This window comes from Salmo trutta, chromosome 35 (genome assembly GCF_901001165.1).
Source record: "Salmo trutta chromosome 35, fSalTru1.1, whole genome shotgun sequence".
Lineage (NCBI taxonomy): Eukaryota > Metazoa > Chordata > Actinopteri > Salmoniformes > Salmonidae > Salmo > Salmo trutta.
In genome coordinates this window covers 14,096,476-14,117,568 of record NC_042991.1, presented here as the reverse complement: position 1 = coordinate 14,117,568, position 21,093 = coordinate 14,096,476, and the positions used below count along the sequence as shown (strand labels likewise).

Genomic DNA, 21,093 nt, shown 5'->3' with positions numbered 1-21,093 from the left:
GTCTCGGGATTAGAAATAAATATCAGGACATCATCAGCATACAAGCTTATTTTATGGTGAACATCACCAATGAGCAGCCCCTGTATAGCAGGCGTTACCCTGATGGCCTCGGCCAGTGGTTCCATAACAAGTGCAAATAGGAGGGGGGACAGAGGACAGCCCTGTCTGGTACCTCTGTGTATAGAGAAGCTATTTGACCGTAGTCCATTAGTAAGGACAGCAGCCTGAGGATCATCATACAAAACTTTCACCCATTTTATAAAGTTGTCCCCCAGACCAAATTTATTTAGAGCAAAGAATAGGTAAGACCACTCCACACGATCAAATGCTTTGACATTGTGGCAGGTTCTTTTTCACAAGAATTGCTACACCTCTACTTCTGGATGTAAATGATGAAAAATACACTTGACCAAACCCCCCTTGTTGTAATTTCAGATGCTCCTTATCATTCAAATTGGTTTCTTGTAACAGGGCAATATCAATATTTTCTTTTTTCAAAAAGGATAGTATCTTCTTACTTTTAATGGGGTTATGGCTCCCTCTAATGTTCCATGTACATACACGTAGTCTGTTACCTGCCATTGCGCTTTGACCATTCAATATCCAGACTGAATCTTACTGTAAAAATGGGGTGGTACCTTTTTCCATGTGTTGAACTATCCTCTATCTCACTGAGCGTAAACAAACGATATGAACCCTGAACTTGAACTATACAAAACCCAAAAAATAAACATGTAAAAATCCAAAAGGGGGTTTTCCCACTAGCTAACATGCAGGGGATTTCAACTTTCCAATGTAGACTCTTAAGTCCGTATTGCCACTCAATAGCCTCATCCTTTATATATGTGGAAATTAAAATCAATAGAAGAAGATTGAGGCTCTTCCACCTAAAACCAAGCCTGGGCACCAATATAGGTTCACACATATCTCAGTCTGAGCTACGGCGGCAGTTACTTTAGCAAGAAAAATAATACCGATACGAATATTACTGAACAGGAGCACATGAGAACTTACACCACTGTTTCATGTTCAGATTCAAAATAAAATAAGACGTTATCCTATGCTGCGGAGGTGCAGCTTAAGGTTATTTACCCGAGAGAGTCAATAACCTCTCTAGTACATGTGGGACGAACTCGTCCCACCTACGTAACAGCCACTGAAATCCAGTGGCGCGATTTTTGAATCGTTAGAAATGCTATAACTTCAATTTCTCAAACATATGACTATTTCACAGCTATTTAAAGACAAGAATCTCGTTAATCTAACCCCACTGTCCGATTTCAAAAAGGCTTTACAACAAAAGCAAAACATTAGATTATGTTAGCAGAGTACCCAGCCAGAAATAATCACACAGCCATTTTTCAAGCTAGCATATCATGTCACATAAACCCAAACCACAGCTAAATGCAGCACTAACCTTTTATAATCTTCATCAGATGACACACCTAGGACATTGTGTTATACAATACATGCATGTCTGTTCAATCAAGTTCATATTTATATCAAAAACCAGCTTTTTACATTAGCATGTGACGTTCAGAAAAAGCATAACCACCGCAAACTTCCGGTGAATTTACTAACAGTTTGCTAAATTACTCACGATAAACGTTCACAAAAAGCATAACAATTATTTTAAGAATTATAGATACATTACCCCTCTATGCACTCGATATGTCCGATTTTAAAATAGCTTTTCGGATGAAGCACATTTTGCAATAATCTAAGTACATAGCCCGGCATTACAGGGCTAGCTATTTAGATACCCACCCAGGTCAGCATCCACCAAAATCACATTTCCTATAAGAAAGATGTTCTTACCTTGCTTGTTCTTCATCAGAATACACTGCCAGGACTTCTACTTCAATAACAAATGTTGGTTTGGTCCCAAATAATCCATCGTTATGTTCCAACAGCGACGTTTTGTTCGTGAGTTCTAGAATGCTTTTTCGTGGTGTCGCGCATGGCGCATTGGCGTGTCAAAAATGTCTAAATATTCCATTACCGTACTTCGAAGCATGTCAACCGCTGTTTAAAACCAATTTTTATGCCATTTATGTCATAGAGAAGTGTTAATATTCCGACCGGGAGTATGCATTGAGCCTAAACAGCCGAATAAAATTTCTCCTCAGAAGCGACTCATGCACGCGCATCATTGAAAGGTCCTCCGAGCATCCACTTACAAAAGGCGATAATATATTTCAACCTGAGGTTCCCTCGTAAACCTTCAGTTATTTCGCGGGCTCTGAGAGCCTATTGGAGCCCTGGGAATTGTCACGTTACAGCTAAGATCCTTACTTTTCAATAAAAAGAGGTAAGACGCACGACTCCTTGTCAGACAGGGTACTTCCTGCTTGAAGCCTTGTCAGGTTTTTGCCTGCCATAGGAGTTCTGTTATACTCACAGACACCATTCAAACAGTTTTAGAAAATTCAGAGTGTTTTCTATCCAAACCTGAACAATAATATGCATATTCTAGCTTCTGAGTTGGTGTAGGAGGCCGTTAAAAATGGGAACATATTTTTTCCAAAATTCTCAATACTGCCCCCTATACCAAACAGGATAAACGCAGCAGCCTCTTCAGATGTGTAGAGTTTTTTAGGCGATCCGTTGACCATAATCTTCAATGTGGCCGGGTACAGCAGTGCGTAGTCGATCTTCATTCTCTTGAGTCGAGCCTTCACCTCATCAAACGCTTTGCGCCTTCGTACAACCGCTGTGGAATAATCATTGAAGAATGAGACCTTTGGACCTTTACGTTGACTACCGTCAGAACCGATGTTTCTAGCCGCATCCATGACGCGCTGCTTGTCGGTAAAGTTGTGGAACTTTATAACCACTGGTCGTGGGCGCTGATTGGGACCGGGTATCGGTGCTTGAGAGCGATGTGCTCTGTCTAGCTTCACACGACCAGCCTTAGTGTCCATTTGTAGGTAGCCAGGGATCCATTCCTCAAAAAATTTTACTGAACGTGTCCCTTCAGAATTTTCCGGGAGTCCCACAACACGGATATTGCATCTGCGTCCTCGATTATCCAAGTCGTCAATGTGCTCCGCCATTTCGCTCACCTGCTTCTCAAGTGCTTTTATCTTAGTGTCCATGGATGTAGTTGAAGTTTCCACAGTAGCAATTCTTCCTTCCGCCTCATCAACACGTTTGACAACCCTCTGTAGTTCAGCTGAATGGCCTGCTATTGCTTCCAGGACCGTTCTTATCTTAATATCGATCACTTTAGTAATGTTATCTGTCATCCTTTGAATCACCAGGTCCATTGTGCCTGGATCCGCAATGTTGTTTGATTCGCTAACGTTAGCTAGCTCCTCCTGCACCTCTACAGGGATGACGGTTTTGGTCGACTTCTTAGTAGCTCTGTTGGGCATGTTGTCGGAGATTTTTGAGAAATAGTCGCCAAGACTCATTGTAGGGTAACTTATTAAGCCAATTCTACCACTTTTTCAAGCTAGGAGATTAATGTAAGGATATAAATTTACGAATACCGCGTGAGCTCGCTGAAACACCGTGTTCTCTCTACGGCGCCATTTTGTTCCCCAACAATGCAGTTTTAAGAAAAATAAGTGTTAAGTCAAAAATAGAATAGTCTTAAATAAATACTCTTCATGTTGGTGTTTCCTTCATTTTGACAGTTACCTGTATGCGCTTGTGATAAAAACTTCATCCACAGAACTTTTTTATACACTTTTATCCTCTGTGGCTAAACTATGCTCTCTGGTGTATTTTGAACATTGAGAGCAGATTCCTCTGGTCAGGTGAAAAAAAAAAGCCTCTTGGGCCACTACGGGCTTTGGCCCAGCCCTTGACTCACACAATTGACCAGACACAAATGTTTTATTAAACAGTTACCCAATTAAGGCAGGGCCCTCCAATTACCCACGTGAGCCCCCTACCTCCCGCCTGAAGATTAGCAGAGCTGCAGCAGCAGGCTGTCTACACTCTTTCTGTGGTTGAAGGTTGCAGTGAAAAAAATAAACAATATATACTACATATATAATAAATACTGTATATATAATATATACAGTATATATTTCCCTAATATATATACTTTTTTTTACTGGCTCTTTGGCCCCCTACGGGCCTGGGCCCAGGGGCTTTTAGCCCCGGTAAGCCCCTCCATTAAGTCGACTATCTTAATTCTGTTTGGATGGGACAGATTTGTGCATCAGTCTGACTTCTTTTCTATCACTTGTTAGGCTACTAAAATTCCTCTGGGCAAAATGTCTCTATGGTGAAACAAAGCCTCCTGCACTTTAGACCAAGCCAAAGAACATAACCATTGATAGCTGCCACAGCCAAGAGGTTAAACGCTGTGCAATCAAGCAGCGGTAGCCAGGTGTGCTATCCGTAATTTAAATTGAAGCTTTCGAAGTTGTCTACAAATTCCTATGAGAAGATTTCAGACATAAAGCGGAGGTGGAGGTGAGTCACAATCCTTCGGTTCCGGCGGGAAAGTTGCGGTATAGCTGCACGCGTTGAGGACACTTGCACTTGCCAGGCGCGCGCGGCAAACATTCTACATGCAAAGTGCGCGAAGAACTTCTGTCGGCGGGAAAACGACACCAGCCAACAATAGGTGGAGTCACAACTGTGTTAGTGAGTTTAATTTCTATTATACTATATAAAGCAATGCATATCGTTTTAATCCCACTCACTTGTCATGAAAATTATCTTTATTTGTATTACTTTGTTTATGCAATATTCAACAATCATCATCCAATGAGTTTTCATTAACCTGTTATGAGACAAAAAAAAAAAATGTTAAAAAAAATAGTTTGTCCTTACTAGGCATCCGTAGGCATTTGTCTCATTCTCCACTACGACCTGCGGTTTGTGCTTTCTGTTGTGGTGAGAAACACCGGTGGGCAGCTAGCAGTCTGAACTATGGAGCAGATAAATGATATCCAGGTCGTTCCGTGCACCAGCTCCAATTATCTAAAACCATTCAGGGTGCACTATAGCCAGGTGAGTCCAAATAGCCCACTCGCGTTATATCATCCAGCATGAATTGCGGACACCATGTATTTTTATTGCTAGTTGCCCAACCCCCATTCATTTTGCAATTGCCTTATTGTGCAGCATCAACGTCGTAACCTTCATAAAAAGACGGCACACCATATTTAAATGAGCATTCTTATCGACCTAACGTCTTTATTAACTCTGCATCACCACTGCCACCAAATATTAACTCAAATCAATTGCATGAAATGTAAATATTCAAGCAAGTATAGTAGTTAGCTAACATATCAGCTGCTGTCTCATGTCGAGCACATGCTATACATTAGGCTAGTTAGCTAGCTGGCTAGCTTGCTGGAAATTGACAACCTGACCACTACAATATCTGAATTTCCCCTGTTGGTGATGGTTGTTGTAGGTTGAGTGGCACAGTATCACTGGTGCTAGTTGGGCAAGACCTTGAGATGTGTCAAACGGAGAGACGGCTAGCCTGGCTAGTCAACTAGCTAGCTTGTTTTGGGACTGAGGTCGGATGTTGATGCAGCATTTGGGTGCTATCCTGAGCATGCAAACCTATTCGACTTCCAGTGATTGATTTGGATATAACCAGGAAACCCACAAGTCCACTTTTATGAATCGAACCCACCAGTATTTTATGTCCCACAAATTATGTTCAAATGTTGATCTCCCTAAGTATTAAATCTAAAGGGCAGATACCTATGTAGCTACTGTAGTTAGTTAAATTCCCTCACGTATTAAAATGCATGTTAGGGTATATTGATTCCACTAGTAACTGCTCTATTTGGGCAGCTAGCTACATCGTTTGGAAGTTGGATTGGCTACACTTAAACGACCATGTGATGTTCAAGATGACTATCTTTGTGGTTGACTGTGTGTTAATTGATTAGGCTATAGTTCTGGTCACAGGCAATTATGCATATTTAGTTACTTATAATAACCCTATTGGAACCAGATTTTGCATGGTTGCCATTCTTTGACTAGGCAGTTTCCACTCTGAATTGAAAGCTATACTCAGGTCAATGACATGTAGGCATACAGTGTCTGGCCTCTAGCCTCTACTTTGACCTTTCTAGGAATGCTACGTTTTTCTGCTGTGATTTCTTTAGCAGTGATTCCCTTTGGGGTGGGCAATGTTTCATCACATTAACTCAACCTTTTATGAGATCAGAATCACCTTCATTTGCCAAGTACATTTACACATACCCAGAATTTTCCCTAGTGAGAATGTGCTGCCAGCATGCAATAGACAATATAAACTCAGCAAAAAAAAGTCAAATGTCAACTGCATTTATTTTCAGCAAACTTGTGTATTTGTATGAACATAACAAGATTCAACAACTGAGACATAAACTGAACAAGTTCCACAGACATGTGACTAACAGAAATTGAATAATGTGTCCCTGAACAAAGGGGGGTCAACATCAAAAGTAACAGTCAGTATCTGGTGTGGCCACCAGCTGCATTAAGGACTGCAGTGCATCTCCTCCTCATGGACTGCACCATATTTGCCAGTTCTTGCTGTGAGATGTTACCCCACTCTTCCACCAAGGCACCTGCAAGTTCCCGGACATTTCTGGGGGGAGTGGCCCTAACACTCACTCTCCGACCCAACAGGTCTCAGACTTGGTCAATGGGATTGAGATCCGGGCTCTTCGCTGGGCATGGCAGGACACTGACATTACTGTCAGGCAGAAAATCACGCACAGAACGAGCAGTATGGCTGGTGGCATTTTCATGCTGGAGGGTCATGTCAGGATGAGCCTGCAGGAAAGGTACCACATGAGGGAGGAGGATGTCTTCCCTGTAACGCACAGCGTTGAGATTGCCTGCAATGACAACAAGCTCAGTCCGATGATGCTGTGACACACCGCCCCAGACCATGACGAAACCTCCACCTCCAAATCGATCCCGCTCCAGAATACAGGCCTCGGTGTAACGCTCATTCCTTCGACGATAAACGCGAATCTGACCATCACCCCTGGTGAGACAAAACCGCGACTCGTCAGTGAAGAGCACTTTCGGCCAGTCCTGTCTGGTACTGCGACGGTGGGTTTGTGCCCATAGGCGACATTGTTGCCAGTGATGTCTGGTGAGGACCTGCCTTAAGTTAGGGACAGACGTTCCTGCTAGCGGAACACCTCACCAATATCCAATGGTAGAGCGTGGCGCGAAATACAAATACCTTAAAAATGCAATAACTTCAATTTCTCAAACATATGACTATTTTACACCATTTTAAAGACAAGACTCGTTAATCTAACCACATTGTCCGATTTCAAAAAGGCTTTACAGCGAAAGCGAAACATTGTCAGGAGAGTACCCTGACAAAAATAAATCACACAGCCATTTTCAAAGCAAGCATATATGTCACAAAAACCAAAACCACAGCTAAATGCAGCACTAACCTTTGATCTTCATCAGATGACAGTCCTAGGACATTATGTTATACAATACATGCATGTTTTGTTCAATCAAGTTCATATTTATATCAAAAAACTGCTTTTTACATTAGCATGTGATGTTCAGAACTAGCATACCCACTGCAAACTTCTGGTGAATTTACAAAATTACTCACGATAAACGTTTACAATAAACGTTGTGAAATCAAACTGTCCACTTAGGAAGCAACACTGATTGACAATACATTTCACATGCTGTTGTGCAAATGGAATAGACAACAGGTGAAAATTATAGGCAATTAGCAAGACACCCCCAATAAAGGAGTGGTTCTGCAGGTGGTGACCACAGACCACTTCTCAGTTCCTATGCTTCCTGGCTGATGTTTTGGTCACTTTTGAATGCTGGCGGTGCTTTCACTCTAGTGGTAGCATGAGACGGAGTCTACAACCCACACAAGTGGCTCAGGTTGTGCAGCTCATCCAGGATGGCACATCAATACGAGCTGTGGCAAGAAGGTTTGCTGTGTCTGTCAGCGTAGTGTCCAGAGCATGGAGGCGTTACCAGGAGACAGGCCAGTACATCAGGAGATGTGGAGGAGGCCGTAGGAGGGCAACAAGCCAGCAGCAGGACCGCTACCTCCGCCTTTGTGCAAGGAGGAGCAGGAGGAGCACTGCCAGAGCCCAACAAAATGACCTCCAGCAGGCCACAAATGTGCATGTGTCTGCTCAAACGGTCAGAAACAGACTCCATGAGGGTGGTATGAGGGCCCGACGTCCACAGGTGGGGGTTGTGCTTACAGCCCAACAACGTACAGGATGTTTGGCATTTGCCAGAGAACACCAAGATTGGCAAATTCGCCACTGGCGCCCTGTGCTCTTCACAGATGAAAGCAGGTTCACACTGAGCACATGTATCAGAGTCTGGAGACGCCGTGGAGAACGTTCTGCTGCCTGCAACATCCTCCAGCATGACCGGTTTGGCAGTGGGTCAGTCATGGTGTGGGGTGGCATTTCTTTGGGGGGCCACACAGCCCTCCATGTGCTCGCCAGAGGTAGCCTGACTGCCATTAGGTACCGAGATGAGATCCTTAGACCCCTTGTGAGACCATATGCTGGTGCGGTTGGCCCTGGGTTCCTCCTAATGCAAGACAACGCTAGACCTCATGTGGCTGGAGTGTGTCAGCAGTTCCTGCAAGAGGAAGGCATTGATGCTATGGACTAGCACGCCCGTTCCCCAGACCTGAATCCAATTGAGCACATCTGGGACATCATGTCTCGCTCCATCCACCAATGCCACATTGCACCACAGACTGTCCAGGAGTTGGCGGATGCTTTAGTCCAGGTCTGGGAGGAGATCCCTCAGGAGACCATCCGCCACCTCATCAGGGGCATGCCCAGGTATTGTAGGGAGGTCATACAGGCACGTGGAGGCCACACACACTACTAAGCCTCATTTTGACTTGTTTTAAGGACATTACATCAAAGTTGGATCAGCCTGTAGTGTGGTTTTCCACTTTAATTTTGAGTGTGACTCCAAATCCAGACCTCCCTGGGTTGATAAATTGGATTTCCATTGATTTATTTTTGTGATTTTGTTGTCAGCACATTCAACTATGTAAAGAAAAAAGGATTTAATAAGATTATTTCATTCATTCAGATCTAGGATGTGTTATTTTAGTGTTCCCTTTATTTTTTTGAGCAGTGTACATAACAATTATTTTAAGAATTATAGATACAGAACTCCTTTATGCAATCGCGGTGTCAGATTTTAAAATAGCTTTTCGGCGAAAAGCACATTTTGCAATATTCTGAGTAGATAGCTCGGCCATCACAGGCTAGCTAATTTGACACCCACCAAGTTTGGTGCTCACCAAACTCAGATTTACTATAAGAAAAATTGGATTACCTTTGCTGTTCTTCGTCAGAATGCACTCCCAGGACTTCTACTTCAACAACAAATGTTGTGCTAATGACATGAACATATATTCAGCATGACATTTATGCAAGCATTATAATATTTACTAGGGCTGACCCCATTTTAGTTGACTGGTCGATTGTTTGGTCTATAGGCTTTTGGTCGACCAAGATTTCTTTAGTCGAGCAGTTGCATTTCAAAAATATATGTTTTTATGGTGCACAAGACACTCGTCTGATTCGCCCCTGTCTCAGTGGACTAATCCATTTCGGAGGCCACGGGGATGGCACAGTCCACTCTAAGACGTGAAACTGAAATTTGTATATGGTTATATTATGTAATACAATGGTGCAACACTAATACATCTAGTATTATTTTATAACAAATGTGCTTTCTCCCGGGTTGGATACTGTCGCAGTCCGCGGTTTTGAAACATGATCTAAAGTGCGCCGTAGAATTGGCGCCTTTCCCTATGTTGCTATGTGAATAATAGCAAAGTTAACCAGCATATTGGTATTGAGAACGACGCAGCGGAGGCAGCAGCAGCAGAGATGAGGTAACAGCCCTTGCCTTAGCCTAATTGTCAAAGAAAATTGAGGAGAGGAAACCCCAACATAATTCCGTCTATACTCAATATCCAAACTGTTAAATGTGCCAGGCTTATAAATCATCCATATACAGTTGAAGTCGGAGGTTTACATACATCTTAGCCAAATACATTTCAACTCTGTTTTTCACATTTCCTGACATTTAATCCTAGTAAAAATACCCTGTCTTAGGTCAGTTAGGATCACCACTTTTAAGAATGTGAAATGTCAATAATACTAGAGACAATGATTTATTTCAGCTTTTATTTCTTTCATCACATTCCCAGTGGGTCAGAAGTTTACATACTAATTGAGTGTATTTGGTAGCATTGCCTTTAAATTGTTTAACTTGGGTCAAATGATTCGGGTAGCCTTCCACAAGCTTCCCATAATAAGTTTGGTGAATTATGACCCATTCCTCCTGACAGAGCTGGTGTAACTGAGTCAGGGTTGTAGGCCTCCTTGCTCGCTCACGCTTTTTCAGTTCTGCCCACAATTGTTCTATGAGATTGAGGTCAGGGCTTTGTGATGGCCACTTCAATACCTTGACTTTGTTGTCCTTAAGCCATTTTGCCACAACTTTGGAAGTATGATTGGGGTCATTGTCCATTTGGAAGACCCATTTGCGACCAAGCTTTAACTTCCTGACTGATGTCTTGAGATGTTGCTTCAATATATCCACATAATATTCCTCCTCATGATGCAATCTATTTTGTGAAGTGCACCAGTCCCTCCTGCAGCAAAGCACCCCACAACATGATGCTACCACCCCCGTGCTTCATGCTACCATGTCACATGATGACCCGATGTCACAGGAAGGCCAAAAAGATTATCAAGGACAATAACCACCCGAGCTTGTTCACCCCACTACTATCCAGAAGGCGATGTTAGTACAGGCGTGTTAAAGCTGGGACCGAGAGACTGAAAAACAGCTTCTATCTCAAGGCCATCAGACTATTAAACAGCCATCACTAACACAGAGCGGCGGCTGCCTACATACAGACTTGAAATCATTGGCCGCTCTAACAAATGGATTACTAGTCACTTTATTAATGCCACTTTAGTAATGATGTTTACATATCTTGCACTATTCATCCCAGATGTGTATATACTGTATTTAATACCATCTATTGCATCTCGTCTATGCCAGTCGGTCATGGCCCATCCATATTTTTGTGTGTACATATTCTTATTCCATCCCTTTACTTCAATTTGTGTGTATTAGGTAGTTGTGGAATTGTTAGATATTGCCGCACTGTCGGAACAAGAAGCACAAGCATTTCGCTACGCTCACAGTAACATCTGCATGTGACCAATCACATTTCATTTGACCAGGTGGTGATGCAGCTCGACAGGATGCGCTCAATTGTGCATCTGTAAAAGTTTTAGGTGACAAGCCAAATTTCTTCAGCCTCCTGAGGTTGGAGAGGCGCTGTTGGGCCTTCATCACACGGCCTGTGTGGGTGGACCATTTCAGTTTGTCAGTGATATGTACGCCGAGGAACTTAACTTTCCTCCTCCTCCACTGCTGTCCCATCGATGTGGACAGTGCTGTTTCCTGAAGTCCACGATCATCTACTTTGTTTTGTTGACGTTGAGTGAGAGGTTATTTTCCTGACTCCACACTCCGAGAGCCCTTACCTCCTCCCTGTAGGCTGCCTCATTGTTGTTGGTAATCAAGCCTACTACTGTTGTGTCATCTGCAAACTTGATGATTGAGTTGGAGGCATGCATGACCACGCAGTCATGGGTGAACAGGGAGTACAGGAGGGGGCTGAGCATGCACGCTTGTGGGGCCCCAGAGTTGAGGATCAGCGAAGTGGAGGTGTTTTGTACCTTCACCACCTGGGGGTGCCTCTTCAGGAAGTCCAGGACCCAATTGCACAGGGCGGGGTTCAGACCCAGGGCCTCACGCTTAATGATGAGCTTGGAGGGTACTATGGTGTTGAATGCTGAGCTATAGTCAATGAACAGCATGCTTACATAGGTATTCCTCTTGTCCAGATGGGATTGTGCAGGGTGATGGCGATTGCATCGTCTGTGGACCTATTGGTGCAGTAAGCAATTTGAAGTGGGTCTAGGGTGACAAGTAAGGTGGAGGTGGTATGATCTAGTCTAGACTTGACTAGTCTCTTAAAGGACTACATGATGACAGAAGTGAGTGCTACGGGGTAATAGTCATTTAGTTCAGTTACCTTTGCATTCTTGGGTACAGGAACAATGGTGGCCATCTTGAAGCATGTGGGGACAGCAGTCTGGGATAGGGAGAGATTACAGACATATTCAAACACACCAGCCAGGAGGTCTGTGCATGCTCTGAGGACGCTGCTAGGGATGCCGTCTGGGCTGGCAGCCTTGCGAGGGTTTACACGTTTAAATGTCTTACTCACGTCGGCCATGGAGAAGGAGAGCCCACAGTCCTTGTTAGCTGGCCGCGTCGGTGGCACTGTTATCCTCAAAGCGGGCAAAGAATGTGTTTAGCTTGTCTGGAAGCAAGACTTCGGTGTCTGTGACGTGGCTGGTTTTTCTTTTGTAGTCCATGATTGTCTGTTGACCCTGCCACATACTTCTCGTGTCTGAACCGTTGACTTGCGACTCCACTTTGTCTCTAAACTGACGTTTTGCCTGTTTCGTTGCCTTGCGGATGGAATGACTACTCTGTTTGTTTTCTGCCATATTCCCAGTCACCTTGCCATGGTTAAATGCGGTGGTTCGTGCTTTCAGTTTTCAAATGCAGTTTTCATCTATCCACAATCTGTGGTTAGGGTAGGTTTTAATAGTCACAGTGGGTACAACATCTCCTATACACTTCTTGATAAACTTAATAACTGTCTCGGTATTTACATCAATATGATTCTCTGAAGCTACCCAGAACATATCCCAGTCCGACTGATCAAAATAATCTTGAAGCGTGGATTCCGATTGGTCAGACCAGCATTGACTAGTCCCTAGCACGTGTACGTCCTGTTTTGAGTTTCTGCCTATAGGAAGGAAGGAGCAAAATGGAGTCTTGGTCAGATTTCCCGAAATTAAGCGTGTGTGAGGGAAATAAAAGTAGTGATGGAAATGTCACATTTCTTTACCTAGGCAGTTTTACATATTTTAAGAGGCCATTCTACACAATGGATGCCTTGTGTGCATCCTGGAAGTTGGAATAACAATGTCGATTGTTTTCCAGCGCGAGTACTACAGTCAATATGCTGATAAAGTTTAGGTAGCATTTTCCTCAAATTTTCTTTGTTAAAGGCCCCAGTTACAATAAATGCAGCCTCCGGATATATGGTTTGCATAAAGTCCAATGACATTCCCTGAGGGCAGTCGTGGTATCGGCTTGAGGAGTGATATACACGGCTGTGACAATAACCGAAGAGAATTCTCTTGGGAGATAATACAGTCGGCATTTGATTGAGGTATTCTAGGTTGGGTAAGCAAAAGGACTTGAGTTCCTATATGTTATTACAATTAGAGGTCGACAGATTAATCGGCATGGTTGATTTAATTAGGGCCGACTTCAAGTTTTCATAACAATCGCTAGTCGGCCTTTTTGGACGCTGATTATGGCCAATTACGTTGCAATCCACGAGGAAACAACAAGGAGCCAAGGGTAGTTGCTAGCTAGCATTAAACTTCTTTTATAAAAAAACTATCAATCTTCATATAATCACTAGTTAACTACACATGGTTGATGATATTACTAGGTTAACTAGCTTGTCCTGCGTTGCATATAATCAATGCGGTGCCTGTTAATTTATCATCGAATCACAGCCTACTTCAACTTCGCCAAACGGGTGATGATTTAACAATAGCGCATTCGCGAAAAATTTACCTAACCATAAACAACAATGCCTTTTCTTAAAATCAATACACAGAAGTATATTTTTTTTAAACCTGCATATTTAGTTAACAGAAATTCATGTTAGCAGGCAATATTAACTAGGGAAATTGTCACTTCTCTTGTGTTCAGTGCAAGCAGAGTCCGGGTATATGCAACAGTTTGGACCGCCTGGCTGGTTGCGAACTGTGAGCTAATTTGCCAGAATTTTTGGTAATTATGACATAACATTGTGCAATGTAGGTTGTGCAATGTAACAGCAATATTTAGACTTAGGGTTGCCACCCGGTTCCGTATTTCACTGAAAGAATAAATGTTTTTTTTCAAAATGATAGTTTCCGGATTTGACCATATTGATGACCAAAGGCTCGTATTTCTGTGTTTATTATATTATAATTAAGTCTGATTTGATAGAGCAGTCTGACTGAGCAGTGGTAGGCAGCAGCAGACTCGTAGCATTCATTCAAACAGCACTTTACTGTGTTTTGCCAGCAGCTTTTAGCAATGCTTGACACAGCGCTGTTTATGACTTCAACCCTATCAACTCCTGAGATTAGGCTGGCAATACTAAAGTGCCTATAAGAACATCCAATATTCAAAAGTATATGAAATACAAATGGTATAGAGAGAAATAGTCAACACGTCATAATAACTACAACCTAAAACTTCTTAACTGGGAATATTGAACCACCAGCTTTCATTTGTTCTGAGCAAGGAACTTAAACGTTAGCTTTTTTACATGGCACATATTGCACTTTTACTTTCTTCTCCAATACTGTTTTTGCATTATTTAAACCAAATTGAACATTTTTAATTATTTATTTTAGTCTAAATAGATTTTATTTATATATTATTTTCAAATAAGTGTTCATTGTGCATTCAGTATTGTTGTAATTGTCATTATTACAAATATGTGTGTAAGCATCGGCTTTTTTGGGTCCGCCAATAATCGGTATCGGTGTTGAAAAATCATAACAGGTCGATCTCTAATTACAATTACACCATGAGTTGTTAATAATGAAACGTACACCCCCGCCCTTCTTCCCAGAGAGATGTTTATTCCTGTTGGCACGATTAATTGAGAATCCAGATGGCTGGACCGACTCTGACCGTATATCCCGAGTGAGCCATGTTTCCGTGAAACAGAGGATGTAACAATCCCTGATGTCGCTCTGGAAAGAAACCATTGCCCTGATCTCGTCAACTTTGTTATTCAGGGACTGAACATTTAGCAAGTAATACACTCGGAAGCGGTAGGTGGTGTGCGCGCCTCCTAAGTCTGACCAGAAGACCGCTCCGAATCCCTTTTCTCCGCCGGTGTTGTTTTGGGTCGGCCTCTGGAATCAGTTCAATTGCCTTGGGTGGTGCGAACAAAGCATACGCTTTGGGAATGTCGTATTCCTGGTCGTTATGCTGGTATGTAAGCAGATTATGCAATAGTCATGTAACCACCTTAGTCTGCTTATCTTAATCGTGTAAGATCAAAGTAAGCATACACCGATTTAAAACACCTGTTTTCAAATCTTTCAAATTATTTGGACATGTAAGCACCTTAATTTGATCTCCATGTTCTAGCACCAGCTGAGCAAGCCTCCCCCTTTAGTGCGAGTGACGTGAGAGTTCGGAAACAACTGAATCTATGACTCTTAGAAATAGTTTTCACATACAAACTGTATATGTCCGAACAAATATGCTTCCCAAAAATAACATGGTCGCTGTGGTAGAACATTTATTTTGATTGCCGATTTTCTGCATTTATCAGAGTGCCATCAGGTAGCCTGATTTTCAGATGTGTGCATGTAAACAGCATTATTAGGCCTGAACTGTTATATTAATCTCACTATTCACAATAATTACATTTGACATTTTAGTCATTTAGCAGACGCTCTTATCCAGAGCGACTTACAGTAGTGAATGCATACATTTCATACATTTTCTTTCTCCGTACTGGTCCCCCGTGGGAATCGAACCCACAACCCTGGCGTTGCAAACACCATGCTCTACCAACAATCGCATGTGTGTGCATGTAACCATACTCATTGTCTTGTTGGAACGCAAATCAGTCGTTTTCACTCTGAAGTAGGTTCTCATCAAGGATTTGCCTGTATTTGGTTCCATTCATTTTTTCCTCTATCTTTACCAGTCTCCCAGTCCCTGCCACTGAAAAGCATCCCCAAAGCATAATGCTGCCACCACCATGCTTTATGGTAGGGATGGTGTTAACCAGGCACAGCTCACCACCTGTCTGTCTCCAGACAAAAGTGCTTTGCATTCAGGCCAAAGAGTGAAATCAGTTGAGTTGGACATTATCCAGATTTTCATACGGTCATACAGTTTCTGTACCATACCAGGGTATATTGTGTTGCCGAATGTGCGCACAAGGGGTGCTATTAAATATTTATATATTATTTTATACGCACAAAACAATTTAGACAACAGGGATCTTGATCCAGGAGGGGATTTAATGTCTCTGCTGTATCCAAAAAGCTTGATCTTGACATCTAGCCCCTTAGCCAACAAGTTAGCTAACCAAATGCATAGCTGGAGCCCTAAACTGGATTATCATTTATTCGACACATCTTAGATTTCTTATAGTTATACTTAATGTATAGTTATAAGCAGTGGCGTAGCACGCAGCCCCAAAAATAATATTTTTTTAAACCGTATTGAAAATCATACCGTCGGTATTTCGAAATAACCCGGTATATGGTATGTCGCCCAAGCCTACTCATCAGACCACAGAATATTTTGCCTTATTCTCTGAGTCTTTCACATGCTTTTTTTGCAAACTCCAGCTGCGCTGTCATGTACCTTTTTTTTCCTTCTCAGGAGTGGCTTCTGTCTGGCCACTCTCCCATACTCTCCCATAGCTTTAAGCACCAGCTGTCAGAGTAGCTCACAGATCACTGCACCTGTACATAGCCCATCTATAATTTAGCCCAAACAACTACCACTTCCCCTACTGTATTTATTTTGCTCCTTTGCACCCCATTATTTCTATTTCTACTTTGTACTTTCTTCCACTACAAATCTACCATTCCAGTGTTTTAATTGCTATATTGTATTTACTTTGCCACCATGGCCTTTTTTGCCTTTACCTCCCTTATCTCACCTCATTTGCTCACATTCTATATAGACTTATTTTTCTACTGTATTATTGACTATGTTTTACTCCATGTGTAACTCTGTGTTGTATGTGTCGAACTGCTTTGCTTTATTTTGGACAGGTCGCAATTGTAAATGAGAACTTGTTCTCAACTTGCCTACCTGGTTAAATAAAGGTGAAATAAATAAATAAATAAAATAAAGGCCAGATTGGTGAAGTGCTATAGAGACTGTTGACCTTCTGGCAGGTTCTCCCATCTCAGCCAATAAGTGATGTCATTGAGTTCTTGGTCACCTCCCTGACCAATGTCCTTCTTGCCTGGTAGCTCAGTTTGGTCAGACAGCCAACTCTAGGCAAAGTCTAGGTAGTTCCATATTTTTTTTTTCAATTTCCCAATGATGGAGACCACTGTGCTCTTGGAGAAACACTGTAGAAATAGTTTTTTACCCTTCCCCAGATAGAATTGAGATGAGGTATACATTATATCTCGGAGATCTACAGACAGTTCCTTGGACTTAATAGTATAGTTTCTGCTTTGACACGCACTGTCAACTGTGGGACCTTTATATAGACAGCTGTTTCTTTCTAAATCATGTCCAAACAACTGAATTGGACACAGGTGGACTTCAATCAAGTTGTAGTGATATCTCTAGGATGATCGAAATCAAAGTCTCCTCCATTAATTCACGTGTTCTGGAGCTTGATTGCTGCTGGAGTGACAAATTGTTCCCACTAAACAAATGTTCCCTTTAGCTATGGGGTGAGAGTTGGGGCCAGGTCAAGGGTCATGGCCATGGCATATTATTTAGTAGTTTACGAATGGGTGCAATCTGCTATTTGGACAAAGAGGCGTCCTTAAGTGGCTAGCCAAATAGCGTTGCACTTCTGTTGTTATCTGATGAAATTGAAGCAATTTTCTGCTGTATGTGTTTCACTAATGTATTTTTTTGTGAAGGAAAACTATAGTTGCACCCCCCCTGACCACTCTATTGAAGTAAAAAAAAAAAAAATGTTGACTTTCAATATAAAACTGAAATGGTTTAAAAAAAAAACAGATTTTTTTGATGGTCTGTGTTTTGAATGCAGATTTCCGAACTCGAACGTGACCCCTGAATATATTTGCCATTTATATCTATACGCCTAATTGGGAAATAATTAATCTAAGTTGCCATTTTTATAGGGCTGGGTGGTATACTGTATTTAGATATACCGGTATTGATGCACAGACCAGTTTGGGTTTTACCTTCTATAATGGTATTTGAATGTTTGGTTTGTTAAATGTGATAAGCCTTCTGTAATGTCCATTTTTATAGTTTACTTCGCTACTTGAGTGATCTCTATCCGCTCTCTCTCTCTTTCATGCAGCTTTCTACACAGACCTAGCCCCGCCCCCTGTCACTCAAGGAGTGCATTTGTTGTTCCTTGACCATGAGACACTTGCATTCTGTCTGCATGGTCAATGCAGCACATGCCACAATGTTGGTGACAACGATGCTGTTTTCACTTTGCTTATTAATATAAATCCACTAGCGTTCTATAATTGCACTTAGTTTTGTTTCTTACATCTGCAAATATCTAGTTTGTTTTTAATTAGCAAGTTGGCCCTAAATCCTGTTAGCTGCTAATTATTAGCTGCTAATGCTAATCGCTAGCTAGTACATGTACTGAGTCAGAGGAAATGTATTTAGCTATACAGTCTGATAAAACCAGTGATGGTGTAGACTTAAATCAGCATGTTTGTGCAACAATATCTTCTAAATCAAAGAGGAATAGTGGAAACAAACAATATGTTGGCTACATGAAGTAGCTAAGAGAGAACATTCAATGTAGCCAAAGATTATAAGGTCCCCTAGGAAACACTTCGTTCCTACTGTCACAATAACTTCTCTCTGGCAACTATAGAATTAGAACAATAATTATATTTCCATGATTCCAACAGTTCAACAAAGTGTTTTGCGCTAAAGCGCAAGTCAAATTGCAATTGCAACATTTGGTTAAAAATAAGGCCTAGATTGTTTGCCCAAATTGTGCAGCCCTGCATGGCAGTGTGTAAATTATCTCAAATGAGTACAACAATTTCAGAAATTGATGAAAACGCAGACATCTTTTTTGGTTGAACTTGAATTGAACAGTATAAAACAATCCGAATAGAGACAGACCAATTGAAATCACTTAGAAATGTATCTGTTGCCACCCTAGGGTTACGCACTACCCATTGTACAGGATGCAAACAGGTGACTGACTTTTCGACGTCAAGCTGACGTCTTCCTCAAAGTGACCTGACCATTGCACTTAGCTCCTATTTATAGCCCCGTGGACCATTTTTGAAACAACAATGTAAAACAATTATAATGATATGTTTTAAAGGAAAATTATAACACAAAATAATAAGAGAAATAGTGTCTCGTTAATCAATAGGCCATGCTAAGGAAACACATTGAACGTAAGATTTTTTTTTTGTACATGAAAACTTAAACGAAAAGTACATTTTATGCGCTGAACAACTCAGTTTGGTGGAAACACCACTGGTGGGAAACTGAATATTTTTGTGGATTTTAGAATATTTGCATGAACATCTGTTGCCAATTGGATGGAAACCTAGCTACTGTAATAGTTCCATTAAAATTGGGCAAAAATTGCTTTAAAAATAAAAAAATTCTCAATCAAGAATTTTTCTAGGACTGTCTGGGAGTGGTCTGAGTGGGGTGGGTCAAACTGAAAACTAATGGTTATTGGCAGAGAGGTTTGGTTCTCCCTATGCGATTGGTCTATTAACCAATTTACCGCATGGTGTTGTCACCATTGAAAGCCGAAACTCCCGCCCATGCAAACCTGCTGATTAGAAGTCCTGTGTAGATTGTATTTTCAACCAGCAACTATCAGGAAGTAACACTGATAAAAAAAAATCACACTTTGGGTTACATCTTTTATACAAAACACAGGAAAACTTGAATTTTGACTGCACTGGGCCTGTAAGACTCCATAATGTTTCAGCTGAAGGTGCTACAAAACAAACATTTGTCATATTTTATTTAAAAAAAATTTTAATGCCTTTGGAACTCCCTCACAATCTGAGTTGTTCAGATTGTTGGGACTTTTTAAAGCAAGCCTTAAAGGGATTTAAAAAAATAATTACAGTTCTCTGGACATTTTATAAGATCCCTTTGTAGGTTTATTATAATGTATAATTCACTTCCATGTTTAAATATGAAACAATATATTACTCAGAATGCATCAAACACTACAGAATGGAAGGGATCAACCTAAAATCATGACAAAAAAAACAAACTACTGTATGACGTTTTAGTTGTAATCAAGCTAATATTTGAAATGGGATCTGTATTCTTTGTAGTAGCCTATTTAGTGGCAGATGCTTTTGGTTAAGATTCGACAAAGGAATAAAACGTTCATGCTTCATGTTGCAGTTGAATTTCTTTTGATTCAATTCTACATCCTTTAATTCGTAATGGCTGCTCAGTGAAACGACCTGCCCTGATTTGTCAGATGCTTGCTAAAAAAACTTAAATGAGCAAGCCTTCCTTCATGACCTGGCCTCTGTCAATTGGTATAGAATCTGCTTGATCCCCGCTGTCGAAGATGCTTGGACCTTCTTTTTTTATATTTTCAGTGGTATTGTTAACAAACATGCCCCCATAAACAAAATGAGAAACAAAAACGGGTTCAAACCCTGGTTCGACCATGGTCTTGCAGTTACTCCATCTCCGAATTCCTTTTGGAGAAAGGGTCAGCACAAGCATACTCAGGCTCTCGTTCAGGTAAATGAGAAATAAGTGCACTCAGGCTATCCGGAAGGCCAAAGTTAGTTTCTTTTAAGGAGCAGTTCTCTCTCTGTGGGTCTAACCCCAAGAAGTTCTGGAGAATAAACCCTCCTGCTCACAGCTGCCCATGTCTCTTAATGTTGATGTGGTTGTTACTGACAAGGAGCACATGGCTGAGCTCTTTTAATCACCACTTCATTAAGTCAGGATTCCTATTTGATACAGCCAGGCCTCCTTGCCTGTCCAACATTTCCTCATCTCCCACCCCTTCTAATACAACTATCCCTGATGCTTCTCCCTCTTTTCCCCCTGACCCGCTACAGAGTTTCTTCCTGCAGGTGGTCACTGAGTCCGAGGTGCTAAAGGAGCTCCTTAAACTTGGCCACAAAAAACATCTGGGTCAGATGGTTTAGACCATTTCTTCTTTAAGGTTGCTACCCCTATCATCACCAAGCCTATCTCTTACCTTTTTAACCTGTCTCTCCTCTC

General features: G+C 41.6%; 1 protein-coding gene across 1 annotated transcript in view; it reads left to right on the top strand.

Moving 5' to 3' along the window:
• The first annotated feature begins 4,815 nt into the window (after window positions 1-4,815).
• Window positions 4,816-21,093, top strand: part of nudt14 (nudix (nucleoside diphosphate linked moiety X)-type motif 14) — an 82,840-nt gene continuing 66,562 nt past the window's right edge. The window contains exon 1 of the mRNA XM_029733404.1: window positions 4,816-4,974. Within this exon, the coding sequence (XP_029589264.1) occupies window positions 4,894-4,974 (81 nt within the window). The 5' untranslated portion in view covers window positions 4,816-4,893. The remainder of the gene's footprint in view (window positions 4,975-21,093) is intronic.